Source organism: Corvus brachyrhynchos, unplaced genomic scaffold (genome assembly GCF_000691975.1).
Source record: "Corvus brachyrhynchos isolate BGI_N302 unplaced genomic scaffold, ASM69197v1 scaffold56, whole genome shotgun sequence".
Taxonomy (NCBI): domain Eukaryota; kingdom Metazoa; phylum Chordata; class Aves; order Passeriformes; family Corvidae; genus Corvus; species Corvus brachyrhynchos.
The window spans coordinates 4,687,931-4,702,619 of NW_008238664.1; the positions used below are offsets into that span (position 1 = coordinate 4,687,931).

General features: G+C 52.3%; 2 protein-coding genes across 5 annotated transcripts; both read right to left on the reverse strand.

The window, feature by feature from the left end:
- Positions 1-259: 259 nt before the first annotated feature.
- Positions 260-10,723, reverse strand: LOC103618231 (extracellular serine/threonine protein kinase FAM20C). Its single transcript, XM_008636615.2, has 10 exons — positions 6,088-10,723; positions 4,429-4,604; positions 4,263-4,341; positions 3,668-3,760; positions 3,371-3,486; positions 2,878-3,058; positions 2,653-2,762; positions 1,893-1,974; positions 1,736-1,795; positions 260-1,650 (listed from the first exon to the last, which is right to left on the reverse strand). The coding sequence occupies exons 1-10, from the start codon at positions 6,564-6,566 to the stop codon at positions 1,416-1,418; spliced, it is 1,611 nt and encodes a 536-aa protein (XP_008634837.2). The 5' UTR covers positions 6,567-10,723; the 3' UTR covers positions 260-1,415.
- Positions 10,724-10,815: 92 nt separating this feature from the next.
- DNAL4 (dynein axonemal light chain 4) lies at positions 10,816-14,606 on the reverse strand. Of its 4 annotated transcripts, none has more exons than XM_017738031.1 (4): positions 14,438-14,606; positions 13,673-13,892; positions 12,890-12,973; positions 10,816-11,970 (listed from the first exon to the last, which is right to left on the reverse strand). In XM_017738031.1, the coding sequence occupies exons 2-4, from the start codon at positions 13,742-13,744 to the stop codon at positions 11,806-11,808; spliced, it is 321 nt and encodes a 106-aa protein (XP_017593520.1). In that variant the 5' UTR covers positions 13,745-13,892; positions 14,438-14,606; the 3' UTR covers positions 10,816-11,805. The 4 variants fall into 4 exon arrangements, with proteins under 4 accessions (XP_017593520.1, XP_017593518.1, XP_017593519.1 ...); XM_017738029.1 differs by having other exon boundaries at positions 14,303-14,606; XM_017738030.1 differs by having other exon boundaries at positions 13,673-13,895; positions 14,303-14,606.
- Between the last annotated feature and the right edge of the window lie 83 nt (positions 14,607-14,689).

Below are 14,689 nucleotides of genomic sequence, written 5' to 3' on the forward strand. Positions count from 1 at the left end.
CACGCCCCGCGTTTTAAATTTGACGGCGCCTCGGAAAAAGATTTGCCTGGGGGAGCTCTGAGAGTGAGGGGAACCTGTAACTGGACACGGTTTGTTTAGGCCGTATCTGTGAGGCACGGTGCAAGAATGGTCCCCCCGGCTTTGGGTATGGGGCAAAAAGGTACTTATATAAAGAGTTAAAAAAAAAATGAAGCTGGCAGAGGGGGAGGAACCTATTGCAAAACAGCCCTGAAACCTTTTCCTCCATGTCCTGGGTTTTGGGGCACAAGCCAGTGCAGCAGCAGGAGGACGTGCTGTCAGTATCGGGGGGGGCACACTGCAACAAACCCCAATTCAGCGTCCCCAGCCCCGTTGTGTAATGCAGACAGATCCTCTTTGTCTCCTTTTTTTTTTTTTTTTCTTCCTTTTGAGCCCTTTTTCTTTCCAGCCAAAATCTCTGCCTAGCTTTTCCAGCTTCATCTCCCACTGTGCCAGCTGCCCTTTTTCACCCTTTCCTGTGGTTCCCCATCCCTTTGGAAGTGTCTGTCTGGGACAGAGGACATCTCCCCTCCCCAGTGGCACCTTTATCTCTGGCCATGCAGATGGCAATCCCATGTCCCGACCTGGGTACCCTGGCAGTAGCTGTCACAATGGCACCTGCTCCAGCTGACGTACCCCTGCGTGGATTAACCCCCCCGGGGAGGCTCAGGGGATAAGCTGGGTGCTGAGCCACCAGGCACTAAGCAGAGTGCACAGCCCCAGGTCAATCCATCCCCTCCTCAGGAGCCACTTTTTCAGGCATAAAGGGAGTCAGCGGCAGCTCCCAGGGGATTTGGGAAGATGTTCTGGGGGGAGTGGGGTTTGTCCTTGCTGCATCCCTGGTCCTGTGGAGGAGGTGGTGATGCCAGAGCCATGGGAGCTTTTGAGTGGGTGTGGGAAGACTGGGGCAAAGATAAGTGAGTGGCTGGGAGCTTGTGCCTCATTTTCCCCACACCAGCAGTGGGGAGTCTCATCTCTCTTTGGGGGTCACCAGGGCATCACCATGCTGGGGGCGGGGGTGCGGCAGAAGGAGATTGCCAGCTGTTCCAGTTTGGCAGCTCTTGCCGGGGAAAGGCAGGAAAAATCCCTACCCTTTCCTAAAAGGCTTTGGAGGGCTGAAGTGACACGTCCAGGCACGTGAGGATAGGCCAGGGCTGGGAAAGCAGCCTTGATGGGGAAGATCACAGCTCGTGTCTTCTCCACTAGACCAACCTTTTTATTTAAATTCCCTCCCTGTCCCAGCTATCCTTACAACCTGCTTTCCTGGTTCATCACGCCACCAGCTCTGGCACCATCAAAAGCTGACGCTACACAGAATCAGAGCTGCACATCGATCCCCACATCATCCTTGGCAGCACAACAAAACACCCCAATCCAGCAGGATTCCCAGCCCCCCATCACACCCATGACCCCACATCATCCACCAGCACCTCTTCCTGGCGTGCTGCCCTGGCCAGGCAGTGTCCCACTGCCGCCAGCACTTTCCCCAGGCGCCGGTCCAGTGCCCACAGGTGGGGCTCGGCCAGGACAGGGGCCAGTGGATCTGTGGCCAGCGCCTCCCGCAGCAGGTCGCTCAGGCGGTAGGGCTGGGTGGCCAGCAGCTGCAGCCGCAGGTAAGTCGACTTCTTGATGCTGCCAGAGATGAGGAGGGAGAGGTCTCAATAGGAGGAGCCTCCCCCCAACAGCAGATCCGGGGGGGGCGGTGGCAGCCCCTTACCTGCAGCACTGCTGGAGGGGGGCCAGGATGGACGGTTCATCACGCGAGTGTGTGCCGAAGCTGGGGGTGGGGAGAAGCCCACCGGGAGGTGTCAGGACGGCATTTCAGCAAGACACCCCCCTTTGCTGTGACTGCTCCCCCTACTCCCCAACTTTACCCACGACCGTTGTCCAGGTGGAGCAGGAAAGTGTCATTCCCAAATTTCTCAAAGGTCTCGTAGTGGTGCCGGTCCATGTTGCCTGTGGCGGGCCAACAAATTTGCCATCAGGTTGTGTGCTGGGAGATGAGAGCAGGGACATGGAGCACGCTCCTGGTGTGAGACTGAAACCCAGAGCCTGGGGGAAAGGGTTGGAGGCACCTCTAGGGTGTCCATCTGGTGGCCATGGCCGTGGAGGGGAACTGAGCAGAGACCCTATGGCCTCCAGGCCCCTTCTCGTCCCAGCAGCCCCACAGAGGGACAACAGTGGCAAATGGAGCAGAAGTAATGGCAAAGGCATGGCTGGGTGGCCAGGAATGAGGAGATGGGAAACTCTCCAAGTCAGATGCCGGTGAGGGGACAGTGCAGGGAGGAAGAAGTGGTCCAGGGACAGGAGAGGCAGCAAGAGCCTTGGGCAGCATCATCTCCGCCTCTGGCTCTCCAGGGGCTGCATGTGACAGTGTGCTGGAAGGCGCATCCCATGTCCAGGGTACTTAGCTGGGATGTCCCTAGAATCTCTTGACCTTCAACTTCTGCCTGGGAAATGCCTTCGTGGCACAGCCCTGTGCTCTCATTGTGGGTAAGACTGAAGCTCACTGCAGCCTGAACAAGTTTGGTCAACAGACCTCGCAGGGCATGGTACCACAGGACATGGAGCCATTTGGGCCTCTTGGTCCTGAGGGACCTCCACAGCCCTCAGCACAGGCATGGAGGGGCTCACCCATGAGGAAATCGAGGATGGTCATGTCGATGAGGTCGAGGAGGCGACGGCCCCTGTCGTAGGGCGGTGTCTCTCGCACCTGAGCGCAGTAGTTGGGGTTCAGCTCCCACCTGGTGGCAGAGGCCGGGGAGGGGAATGGGGCCATGAGAGCGGCTGTGGAGAAGCCCCTTGCCATCCCATGGCTCTGCTGGCCCATGTCCCCACACCCCCCGTGCCCCGTCTCACTCAGCCTTCTTGCTCTTGTGGTAGGAGCGGCGCCAGGGGCTGCGCCAGGAGCGGCGCTTGGCCAGGGTCTTGTCAGGGAGCAGGGCAGCCATGGAGCCCTCCAGCCGGTCCGGTTTGCCACAGAGGGCGTGCTCGGTGGAGCAGTAGTAGGAGCACTCCCCATAGAAGCACACGTTACCCGCTGGCCATGGGGACAAAGCAAAGGTTGACAAAGAGAAGGAAGGCAACAAGCCCACGACCCCCAGGCAGAGTGGTCAAGCAAGCAGCCAGGGGAGGATGCTCCACCATCCACTCTGGCCATGTGCCACTAGCAAAGCAATGGCAAGGGAGGCTGTGAGGAGCACAGGCCTGTGGCAGGGTAACCATGGGAGCTGGAACAGTCCCCAGCAGGATAGTTTGTCCAAGTGTGGGGGGAGCCAGGGCAGCAGCAGTGAGCTCCAGGTGAGCTCCATCCAGGTGGCCACAGGAGAGGATGGAGAGCATGAAAGGTCACCTGGGGAGATGAAGAAAGTCTTGGCCAGTTTCTTGTCTGTGGTGACATCCCGAATCTCCTTTGTTATGTTGACCAAACGACCAGAAACTGGGGGGATTCGCCGGAAATCCAGGATCCTGAAACACAGAACTTGGAACCATTTCTTACTGACCTCAGCTGGTTTAATCACAGTGAGTTATTAAAACCAACAGGAGACACATCCCTCACAACAGCGAGCAGGAAGTGGGATGAAGGAGCAGTTTCTCTGGTGCTTTGCCAGTATGGGAGGGCAGGGTTGGATGCAAAGCTTATGCTCACCTGTCTAGGTGGAAGGCTGCAATCTCTGCATTGTGCCGCTCAAAGTCTGAGAAGTAGAAGAAATCAATGGGGGTCTCCTGGTCCCGGGTCTGCCTGGAAGGAGAGAGGATGGTGGGGGCAATCATCATGAATGGGGTCACTCCAAGCATGGGATTAGTTCCAAACCACCACTCACTCCCCTTCTGTCCCCTGGTGACACTGGAGACAGCCAGACCCAGTCTCCTCCAGTCACTTCCTGATGGGTGGTGTGGCTCCAAGCCCCCTATCCAGGCTCCCATGCAACCCCTGCCTCCAACTCAAGGGTGGGTAAGCCCTCATGGACTGGAGGCTCCTGGATGGTCCTCATGGACCACCTTCTTCTTTCCACCACTGGAGGTCACTACCCCATCACAAGCTGCATCCAGTTTGCATCGAGCACGGCCAGGGAAGGCAAGGGAAAGGGGACCATTCTGCTCGCCTCAGTTTTGGGATGGAGGTGCTGAAGCGAGGCAGCGCGTGGAGCATTTCTCCATTTCTCCCTCCATGAGCTGGCTACTCCTCACTACCTAACAGGACCGTGTGGGCGAGGTATAGGGTTGTCCCAGGCTCTACTCACTTCATGGGCTTGAAGAGGGCCTGCCCATAGTTCGGGAACGTCATGATGAGCTTGAGCTGGGTCCCGCCAGACTTCTGGACTGAAAGGAGGCACATGGGGATGAGGGAGGCAGGCAGCAGGCAGGGGGGCAGGGCTGTGGACAGGGGTGCAGGCAGGGAGGTGGTACCCGAGCTGACGATCCTTTGCGTGGCCAAATCCTGGAGGAGCGTGGGCAGCAAGGGGTCCCGGCGGGGGTACAGCTCATAGCGGTTGATGCCGACATGGAATTTGAGCCAGGTGGGGTAGGTGTCGTAGGCCGTCTTCCCTGTCGGGAGGAGCGTCTCGGCTTTACTGCTGCTGACCCTGCAGCCCGACAGCCACCACCACCCCAACAACAATGACAGCTTTTAGTTGGGACAGGATGGGTCCCGTGTCCCCGGGCCTTTCCTGGGAGCCAGTGCATGGAGGGTGAGATGGGGAGAAAGCCCAGAGCAAGGCCTGGATGGGTTCCAGGTTTCATGGTGGCCCCTGGCCTATATGGCCTCCACAGGGCCCTTGGCACCTGGCAGATCCCACACAAAGTCGGTGGCCAGAAAGACCCACCAGCATGGCTGGATGGGACACAATGTCTTTCTTCCATTCCCCATGGAAAATCCCTGGGCTGATCCTGCTTCTCTCATCCATGCATTTATTTCCCTGCCGGAACAGATCACCTCATTGTTTCTCCCTAATGGATTAGCTCCCAGGAGTACAATCTGCTACACCCCTCCATGTGCTTACTGGGGACACACGTGTGTCCACAGAACAAGGGTGGAGAAGCATGAGCTTTCCAGTCATCCCCAGCACTGACCTGAACTCCCGTCCTCAGCACCCCATTCCCCTTGGGTGGGTTTATCACACACCCCTGGTTTCCCCAGGGGGATAAGTTTGGGTTAGCACTGTGCCTGTCTCTGTGCATCCTGCAAATTTGCAGTTTTCTGGCATTCAAGGGAGCCCCTGGGGGTATCTGCCCCACCTCTGTGCTAGCACACATGGGCACCACAATGGCACAGTTAGCCTAAGGCACCTATAACCCAAATCCATGTCTCTCTCTAGGAAAACACAGACTGTGCATCGATTTCATCAAACCAGACCCAAGGCTACCGATAGGTGGTCCTCAGAGACAAGGCAAATACCCATTTGTGGAAAACAGCTCTTAAGCCAGCTTTTATTCTCTCCCAGTTCTAGCAGGCACCACTTTTGGAAGGTGTGCTTTCCATATGGAAGATGCTATGTGTTACAATGGTAAAGCTTTTAATATCTTCCCTTCTAATTAGAGGTTAGTAGTCCAAAGATAAAAATAGACAGCCATCAGCAGTGAGCTCACCATACGGCTGAGCCTAAAGAGGTCAGGCAATATCCTGCAAAATGCAGGACAGAAACAGTCTCACGGTTAGAGGCAACCTACATTGCAGGCTTTGCATCTTCACCATACCAAGAGAGGGGGATAAAACTGGTTAGAAATCTGGAGTAGGGACTTCCTCATATACAGAGAGAGAGACTAAGGGCTAGTCTGCATTGGGGAAAGGAAGGAGCTGAGGAGATCACCTAAAAGATATCCATAATACAGTGAATAATTCAAGAGTCGCCTTTGGCTTTGCTGTGTGCTACAAGCTTATGGGTAGCAGCCCAAAAGTTCAGGGCTAGGAGAGGATTTAAGATATGAGAAGAGCATGCTTAGCAATGGGGGCCCCTCTGGGGTAGGATGCTGATCTACATAAGGAAACAACATGTTTGGTCCCTGCTGCTTGTCCCCTCAAGTCCATATATCCCCCAAATGCAAGCTAGAGTTGAGCTTGCTCCTCACCATTCATCACTCCCGCTGCTGTGCAGGCTGAACTTCTCCATGGGGTTGACGATAAACAGCTTGTCTTTCTCTGTCACCTCTGGGATTGGGATGTTGTAAAGAGGATGCTCGAAGAGTGCTGCCAGCTTTGATCCCTTGGTCCACCCTGCATTCCCCTCTTCGTGCTGCTGTTGGACCCCTGGCTCTCCAGCCCTTACATGCAGCCCCACTCTCCATGGCTGGGAACTTTTCTCCAAGGAGCCATTGCTTCCACTGAAATCCTGAAGGATTCGCAGGCTCAGCTTTTTGAGGCCAGCTGGCATGGGGCTGCCTGACAGGACACCCACAGCTTTTGGTGCTTTTGTATCACAGCCACACGGCCTGTGGGCTGTGGGGAGAGCAAAATCCATCACCAGGTGCACAAGAAGGGCCAAGAGCAGAAGAAAGAGAAGGCTGATTTTAAATTTCCTCTGGAAAAGCGTTTGCAGCCGGCACCGCATCCTTCCTCATACAAAATGCTCAGCAAGGGATGGCCATCCACACAAGGTTTAAAATGTTGGTGTGGCTACAGCCTCCGTGCAAAAATAGGAGAGAGGTTTCCTGGATTTAGAGCATTGCAGCTAAAGAGCAACTGGTGCAAGGCAGAGTGACAGGAACGATCTGTCACCACGGCACCTCACAGTGTGACACCACCAGGAGGGGACAGGAGGTTGTGGTGGGGTTTATCAGCGCTGATAAGGGTCAAGCTGGCACTGCCAAGGTTAGAGTGAACAGGGCAAGTTCCAAATCAATAGCTGCAAGGCTGGCTCAGGGACAGCAACGGGTGCAGATGACCTCCTACTGTCCTGTCTCTCTGTGCTGCCACCTGCACAGGGCTGCAGAACATTTCCTTGAACACAGGGCATTAAAATGGTTCTGCCCCTCTGCAGCACACACCCTGCCAAGCACTATGTAGCCCCATTCCCCATGTTCATCATAGCTGTACTCTCAGAATCCAGAAGAATTTTTTTTCCCATTGCTCGGCCAAATCAATTTTATCACTCTTCCCCATCCATTCAAAATCAGTTGTACTCAAGCCCACTCTCAAAAACCACTCAAACTAGGTAAAATAAAGGGGATGAGTATCAACATTGCTGCGAGGGAAAATGCTGGGCAGGCCGTGTAAGGAGGGGCTACCAGGCTGCTGAGTTTCATGGGCAGGGATGCTCCCAGGGCCTCTAAAGCAGGTAGGGGAGGCAGGCAGGCAGGAGTGGGGATACTGCCTTTGGCATTGGCACAGAGGAGCAGTGGGACCCACCAAGTGCTGGGCAGGATTGGCAGTTTGTGGAAGGGAAGAGCATTTCCTTTTACAAGAAATTCACTTTTTCGGTGACACCCAGGGACACAGAGCTGGGATGCGTACACAAAAATGGTTCATGACTTGTAGGGGTGGAGCTTTGTATTTGATAAGGGACAGAGAAGCACAGGACCACCTGCAAAAAGTCTGGGGGCTGGGGTACAGAGTCTGGCACAATATTTCTTTTCTCTTTGATCTTCCAAAGGATGCAGAAGGCATGTGAAATCCCATACATCATATAGTCCTTCCTTGTCGCGTGGTGCACCAGCAGCCAGCTTGCAAATCCTCACTCCCAGCCAGGGGAGTGGGATCAGAGGGGAGGAGGGGATATTCTGCTGCCCTCCCCGCACCGTCCTGTGCGGGCTCCTTCCGTGTGTGTCTCGGTCCCCTCCCAGGCGGCGCGCTGGGAACGCGGCGTCCCCGGCGTTCTTGGCTCGCGTGTCCCACGGCGCGACAGTTGCCTGGAAACCGCCTCCGGCTGCCACCATCACCGCCCCAGATTCAGCCAGCCCCGCGTTCCCTGCCTTCTGCTAACAAGATGGCCGAGGAGAGCCGGGGCAGGCGAGGAGGAGGACAGCTTCCCAGCCCGGCTGGCGAGCTCGAAGGCCCGCAGAAGGAGCTGGTGGAGGGGAGCAGATGGCTTCCCTGGGTGGGGGAACACAGCGTCTTGCTTCGGGAAGTTCGCTGAATTCAGTCCGGACACACGGCTCAGAAAGAAGGCCCCTAGGAGGGGCTGTAGCTGGAACATGGGATCATTAGGTCATGGCTCAGGAAAAAAACAACCAACCAAAACACCCACTCCGTGTACTAAATGATCGCATCAGAGGACCTGGGCTCGGCTCCCGGAGCAGGGCCACAGATTTCTTTATTCCAGAGTGAGCCCTGGAGACCTCCTCCTTCTGGTGCCCCAAACCAGCTCCAAACTGGGCTGGAGGGGATAGAAACTTCCTTCTCACGTCCTTTAGTCAGATAGGCACAGGGACCCTATGGGCTGAAGCCACCCTACTGTTAGTCCCATTCCCAGATACTGAAGCTTAAAATCCTACCACATCACCCTGATTTAGCATCCCAGTGGAAAGTAAAGGCAGGGGGCTTGGGTGAGGCATTTGCCACCCTTAGCACTTCAATACTGCCATTAAATACTAACCAAAAGATTTTTCAGCAAGTCAGACATGAGCCTGCAGCAACAGAGAAGAGCTGGAGACCTTCAAAGCCTGCCCCGATCACCTGACAAGCACTTCGGTGTACCTTGTTGCCATGACATCATCATAGAGACGTGGTTGAATTTGCACCTCTTTCTTCTCATCTCCCCCCTCCAGCTCTTCCTCCATCCTCCCAGCAGATTCAAGTCACCTTTGGGGCGGAGGAGGAGCCCTACATCCGAGGACATTTTCACTGCCGGCTCCAAATCAGGACTCAGCAGCAGCTGATAATGATGTTCCCATCTCCCCTCAGCAGGGAGGGATGAAGTCATGAGGCACAGCCTCTGAGCTGCTATCACAGATTTAGGGGACGGGTGGATAGAAAAAGTCATTTTGGCTGGCACCCATCCATCACTCTCCATTTTTCATCTCATTTTCTACATCTGACTCAGCCTGATGCTTTGATGGGTAATGGCAGCAATATGCAGGGGGGCATGAAATGAGAGGGAAACATAATAGCAAGCAAACTGTTGCCAACTTTCCACTGAAAATCCGTAAGTAAAAATCATCCAGAGCAATTTTATAGTAAAAAGTAGAGAGGCCTTAGAGGCTCTAAAGCATCATAGAATCAATAGTTTGGGTTGGAAGAGACCTTTAGAGGTCACCCAGTCCAATGCCCCTGCAATGAGCAGGGACACCTTGAACCAGATTATGTTGCTCAGAGCCTCATCCAACCGATCCCTGAGTGTTTCCAGGGGTGGGGCACCCACCACCTCTTGGGGCAACCTGTTCCAGTGTTTCACCACCCTCATTCTAAAAGACTTCTTCTCGATATCCAATCTGGAACAAACCTCTTCTAGTTTAAAACCTCTAAGCCTTGTCTTATCACAACAGGACCTTCTGAAGTCCCTCTCCAGCTTTTCTGGTGCTGAGGCTTGTGCTTTCAGCTACAATGCCAATGACGGGCATGCAAACCAGCTAACAAGGGTTTGCCTCTTCATGGTAACTTCCTGTAGGAAAGCTGTTACCCTTGGGAACAAAACCAGCCTGCCACTCTCCTGTGAGTCACCTTGCACTTACCTAGCGAGAATGGCAGCGTGGAAGCTGACTTGCTGCACATTCACACAAAGCTCACCTCAATCTGTTTGCACACTCAGGCTTTGAGAAGGCTGGGGAGCACTCACCCTTCCCTTGTTGCCACTGCAGGTCACAGAGACATTAGCTTGGGTCAGCTGGTGGCCAAAAAGATAAACAGGCAGCAAGTCCAAAAGATTGTGTGCTGAGGTCAGCAGCTCCCTGTGGTCATCTGCAGGTCACCACGACCCTGCAGATGCCCATGAGCAGCATGCCTCTGCATATGCACAGAGCAGTTAATTATTCATTAGTGTGAAAGAGGCACGATTAAAGCGACCGTGGTATGGCTGAAGGTATCATCCTACTCCAGTACAGGGCATTCCAAAGACACTGGCTTTACCTCTTCCTCTGAATTTAGAAGAGACAGAAAGTTGCAGAAGAGGAAATAATCTTTTCCACCTGCCAGCTGCAGAAAGTGTTGTCAACAGCACTATCGTCATGTAAAGGCAGCCAGCTGGAGGGACACAGAGCAACTGCACAACGAGATAGCTCAAAGGATTTGGGCTCTTCTATACAGCACAGCAATCCTGATCATGGGGCAGGTATCATGGTACCAACCTACCCTGGCCCAGCAAAGCACAGATGGTCCAAATTTGAAATAATTCTTAGTTGTCTTCATATTACTCCAATTCCTGGCTCCCTGACATAATGAAATTGAGAAAGGACATCTCTAGCGTAACACTTGAGGTTTAGAAAAGGAACAAAAGGAATTGTAAGACCAGGTTGATCCACCACAGGCATTAATGCAGAAAGATCCTTCAGACTTGGAACTATGGACTAGAAGTGTCAGCTAGCAACATTCTGAGAGGAAATCTGAAAATTATGGAAGCCACAAATACGAGACTCCAATGGTCAGAGTTGAGGCACACTGGTGGGGCAGCAGACACAGCTACATTCCCTTGCTGCTACTGCTTAGACAGCTGCCTGGACAGAAGGATGTGGCCGGCAGCACCATGGGCCTGGCAACCTTCCTCACCATCGTGGCTTGCCCTGGTAAAAGGAACAAAACAGGGAGGCTGAGAGTCACACAGGAAATCTGCAGGATGGAGATCTGTCACTGTCCTCTGCCTGTGCTACACCATTACTTACTTATTTCCATGTTTGTTGAACCACTTGGCCTACATAAACGCACGCAAAGACATTTTACTAAACTTTTATTGTAAAAACACAGTTGCCCAGGTTTTATAAATAAGCCATACACGTAACATAGTTACGCTCATTCGATCCTCCAACACCAACGGTTTTAAAAACTGAAACAGGCTAAAAGAAAGACATTGGGTTTCTGATGACCAAGTTATATTTCACATGGAGCCTCCTTCCTCTGTCAGCCTCCAAACAAGATGCTGAAAGTACACAGCACTTGCAACACCCCCAGGAACTGACAGGGAGGCATTTGAGCCTTAAAAAGAGCTCTCACCCACTCCCCAGGCGTCGTCAGCCGCCTGTGTTTTCATGCTGTCTCCGTGTGCTGTGGGTGAGAAAGGAGGGGGCAGTTTGCATAGCAACCTCCTACACTCCGGCAGCTCAGCTGTTGTACCCTCCCAAAACAGCAGGGAAGGGCAAGCTGGGACTGCTTCCCTGTGGCTCACACCTCCACAGGCAGCCTGAAGGGAGACCCTTGGTGCTGTCAGGTCTGCACAGACATCTTAGAAGGGAGGAAGAATGTATAAGCAGATCCAGAGAGAGGAAAGACAGGTGCTGGTCAGAGCCATACTGCATGGTAGTGGAGAAAGCAGAGGAGAGAGGAAACTATGTGGAATAAGTGGGAGTTTAAAAAACCATAGGGCTAGATAGCACCTTTTTGCTTTTGCTTTCCCCTGCTAGCGCTGCCATGTAGTGTGTTGTGAGATTACCTATTCCTCATCTCTCCCCTGCTTCAGCTCAAACACCAAGGAAAGAGCCAGACAGATGAGAAATCCCACAAGCAAGGACAGGACAGTTTAGCAAGTTTATACACACACACACACACCAACTTTATGTATCCCACAGAACTGTTACGTCAGTATGAAAAAAAGAAATCTTGACATTTAAGTATTAAAAATAAAGCCCCACCTCCAGATCATACAAAACTTGTCAAGAGCAGGAAGAAATCTCTTGTATTCAGCAAGTCTGGGACCCGGCCAGGGGTCAGGAGCACTTCCAGACGCACACGGCCAGGCTGCCACCAAAGAACATGTACAGCAGGTTCTTCACCTCATGAGTGATCTCAAAGCCAAAACCTTCCCCAATCACCACATGCCAGGAGGACCCAAATTTCTTGTCCATTGTTTCTTTGATCATCTTGGCAGCACTCTGGAGAATGTTAAGGAAGAGAACATAGGGTGAGATAAAGCAAGCAGGGAGGTTTTAAGCAAATATCCCCATAGTCTTCTCCTCCCTTTAAGACTACTCAAGCCACGGGCAACAGGTATAGCAGCTGCACCACAGGAATTGGGAGCTCCCCAGAGGTACACACAAGGGTAGAACTGGTCTCAGCAGCCTCCAGCACAGCAGCTAGGAGCAATTAATGAACTGCATCACTTCTGCTGTTCACACAGTCTGAAGCAAGAGTTCTGCTTTAGATGCTGCTGGAGTTATGCTGGTTGCGGTGACCATGAGAGGAGATTCAGGTCACTAAGCTGCAGCTATTTTTACAGGAGTCCATTATTTTTCTCCAGGTAATTACCAAAACACTGAAAGTAGGCTGACTTTTAAAAGGCTCATTTCTCCCAGATCACACTCTGCTTGATCCAAAAAAAAAAAAGCAGAGGAAGATTTTGCAGTGACAGGCGGTGCCCTGCCCATAAAGCAAGGTATGTTTTCCCTTTATTGTTGGTCCTAAAGCCAAAAGGGAATACTTAACAGAATTTCATATACTCATCCCCAAAACAAGAGACTCCACACAGTTCTGAACCAAGCCCTCAGGACACAGGGCATTTTATGAACAGAGTGGAAGCATGTGTCAGGAAGGCAGGAAAAGCAAGGAGGTAAAGTCTGGGAGCCAGCACCACTACTAACGTCTACAAAGTGCTCTTACGGATCTTGCAGACCAAGGGAACTGAATCTGAGGTCCAGCCAAGCTCTTTGCCTCCTTCTACCCTAGCTCAGTGCAGAAAGAGAGTAATAGGATGTCAGGACCTGACTCTGCTCTGCCCTGCACTCTTACCCTGCTCCTGCAGGTGCCCTGAGCTGCAGTAACAGTGGGCTGCCTATTTTGGGAGGTGGCCAGTACCTCATTGTTGGTGGCGTGCTTCTCACAGGCCGTGACACACAGCTCCATGGTCTCCACGCGCATCTCCTCCGGCATGTCCGAGTGCTGGCAAGAGCAAACAGACAAGGCAACTAAGCAGAAAAATAAGAGCTGGACACAAGACAACAGTAAGTCGGTCTTACTTCTTCACTGGCTCTTTTGGGGGCTTAGACATAGTAAATATGAAAATGGCTTATTGCATTATAAGTGAACCATTCCTCCAGCCAATGAGGAATTCTTCTTTACCTACACGAAAACTAGCACTGTGCAAGCACATCTTAAAGGAGGAGATCAAGACATTTGCCAGTTTTTCTGCTGTAAGATAAAGGGAAAGCATGTTAATACCGTTTTAACCACAGTCCTTAATTATTGCTATATGAGTAAAAAGTTTAAATTACACAGCCTTTTCTGCTGCTGCTATCTGTCTGGCTACCAAGATCTTTTGCTCCAGCTTCTCTAGGACAAAAAAGCAAGCTGCATCCAAAACACAGGAGAGGGCTCCAAAGGCAGCGTTCTCTCAATCTGTTTGATGGATCACTTGCCCCAGGCTTCCTCTGGTTGACATGGGGAACACCAGTGCTATTAGATTTCCCTGGGAGAGGTCAAGGACAGGGAGAAAGCAGCAGTGACAACCAGGATCCCTCCACAGGACCATCAGTATACATGTTCTCACAATAGCTACTCAGTGGGAGAAGGATAGTAAGAATGAAGGCAGATTTTCATATCTCTGACACCGGTAAATGTGTAATCCATCCCCCTCCTTACCCTAATCAGAGGAAAACTGTGAAGCCTTTTATAATCAGCCTCGTCCTTTTTTTCCTCCTCAGTTTCTTCCATGTTCCTTCCACAGAGAGTCCAGGAAGGGGAGGAGGGGCTGCCCGGAGTTCAGCAAAGTGCTACGGCACAGCCGGCTGAGAGGAACAGGGCTCTGTGCTCCTCTCTGACCGGCTTCTGCAGGAGGAGTCACTTCTTGGCTGAGAGGACACTGCTTCAACAAAAATAAACATGGGCAAGAGACAGATGGCTTTCAATTAAAACAAAAGGCAAATGAAACTATTACGAGAATATCATGCTATCTCACTCGCCATTTCCGCAACACCACCTTCACACCCCACTGAGAGCCTTAGCTCATAGACCACTAATGCAAACAAATTATTAAACCGTATCGTTTTCCATATGTGAGGAGCACAGCACTTCCCAGAAGCACCAATGGAGCTTAAGGGAAGAGCTGAGCCAAGGTACAGCTTTCAACAGAGACAAGAGAACAATATATCAGCTGCTACCACTCTTGATTAATTCCAAAAGGATTTTCCCAGGATGCTATTATCTGCAAGAGTTTCAAACTGCACACGACAAGAGAAGGGTAGGAGTATTTTAGGCACAGAATCTGCGTACTTGTCTGGATGGAAATGTTTAACAGGAACATCTTGGTCTCGTTTGTGCACTTGCTCCTCAGATCCCCGAGCATTTGCCAGCTGGGGAGGGCCATATGGGAAAACTCTGGACGTGCCTCAGGGCCTCATTACCAACCTGCCTCTACTCGGGCAACGCAGAGGCACAGCACTGACTGAGAGATTCAGAGCATTTCACCGCGGTCTTCCCTCTGGTTCTTTCACCCACAACAAAGCATCTTCCTCTCCTACCCAGGGAGAGCAAGGGTGAGCCCATATTAAAAAGAAAACGAAACAAACACGGTGTCAGGCGACGCACCAGTCATTATGCCACGTACATGGAGCTGTTGGCTAAAGCACCAAGTCAGATACACCACCAACCCTCACATGG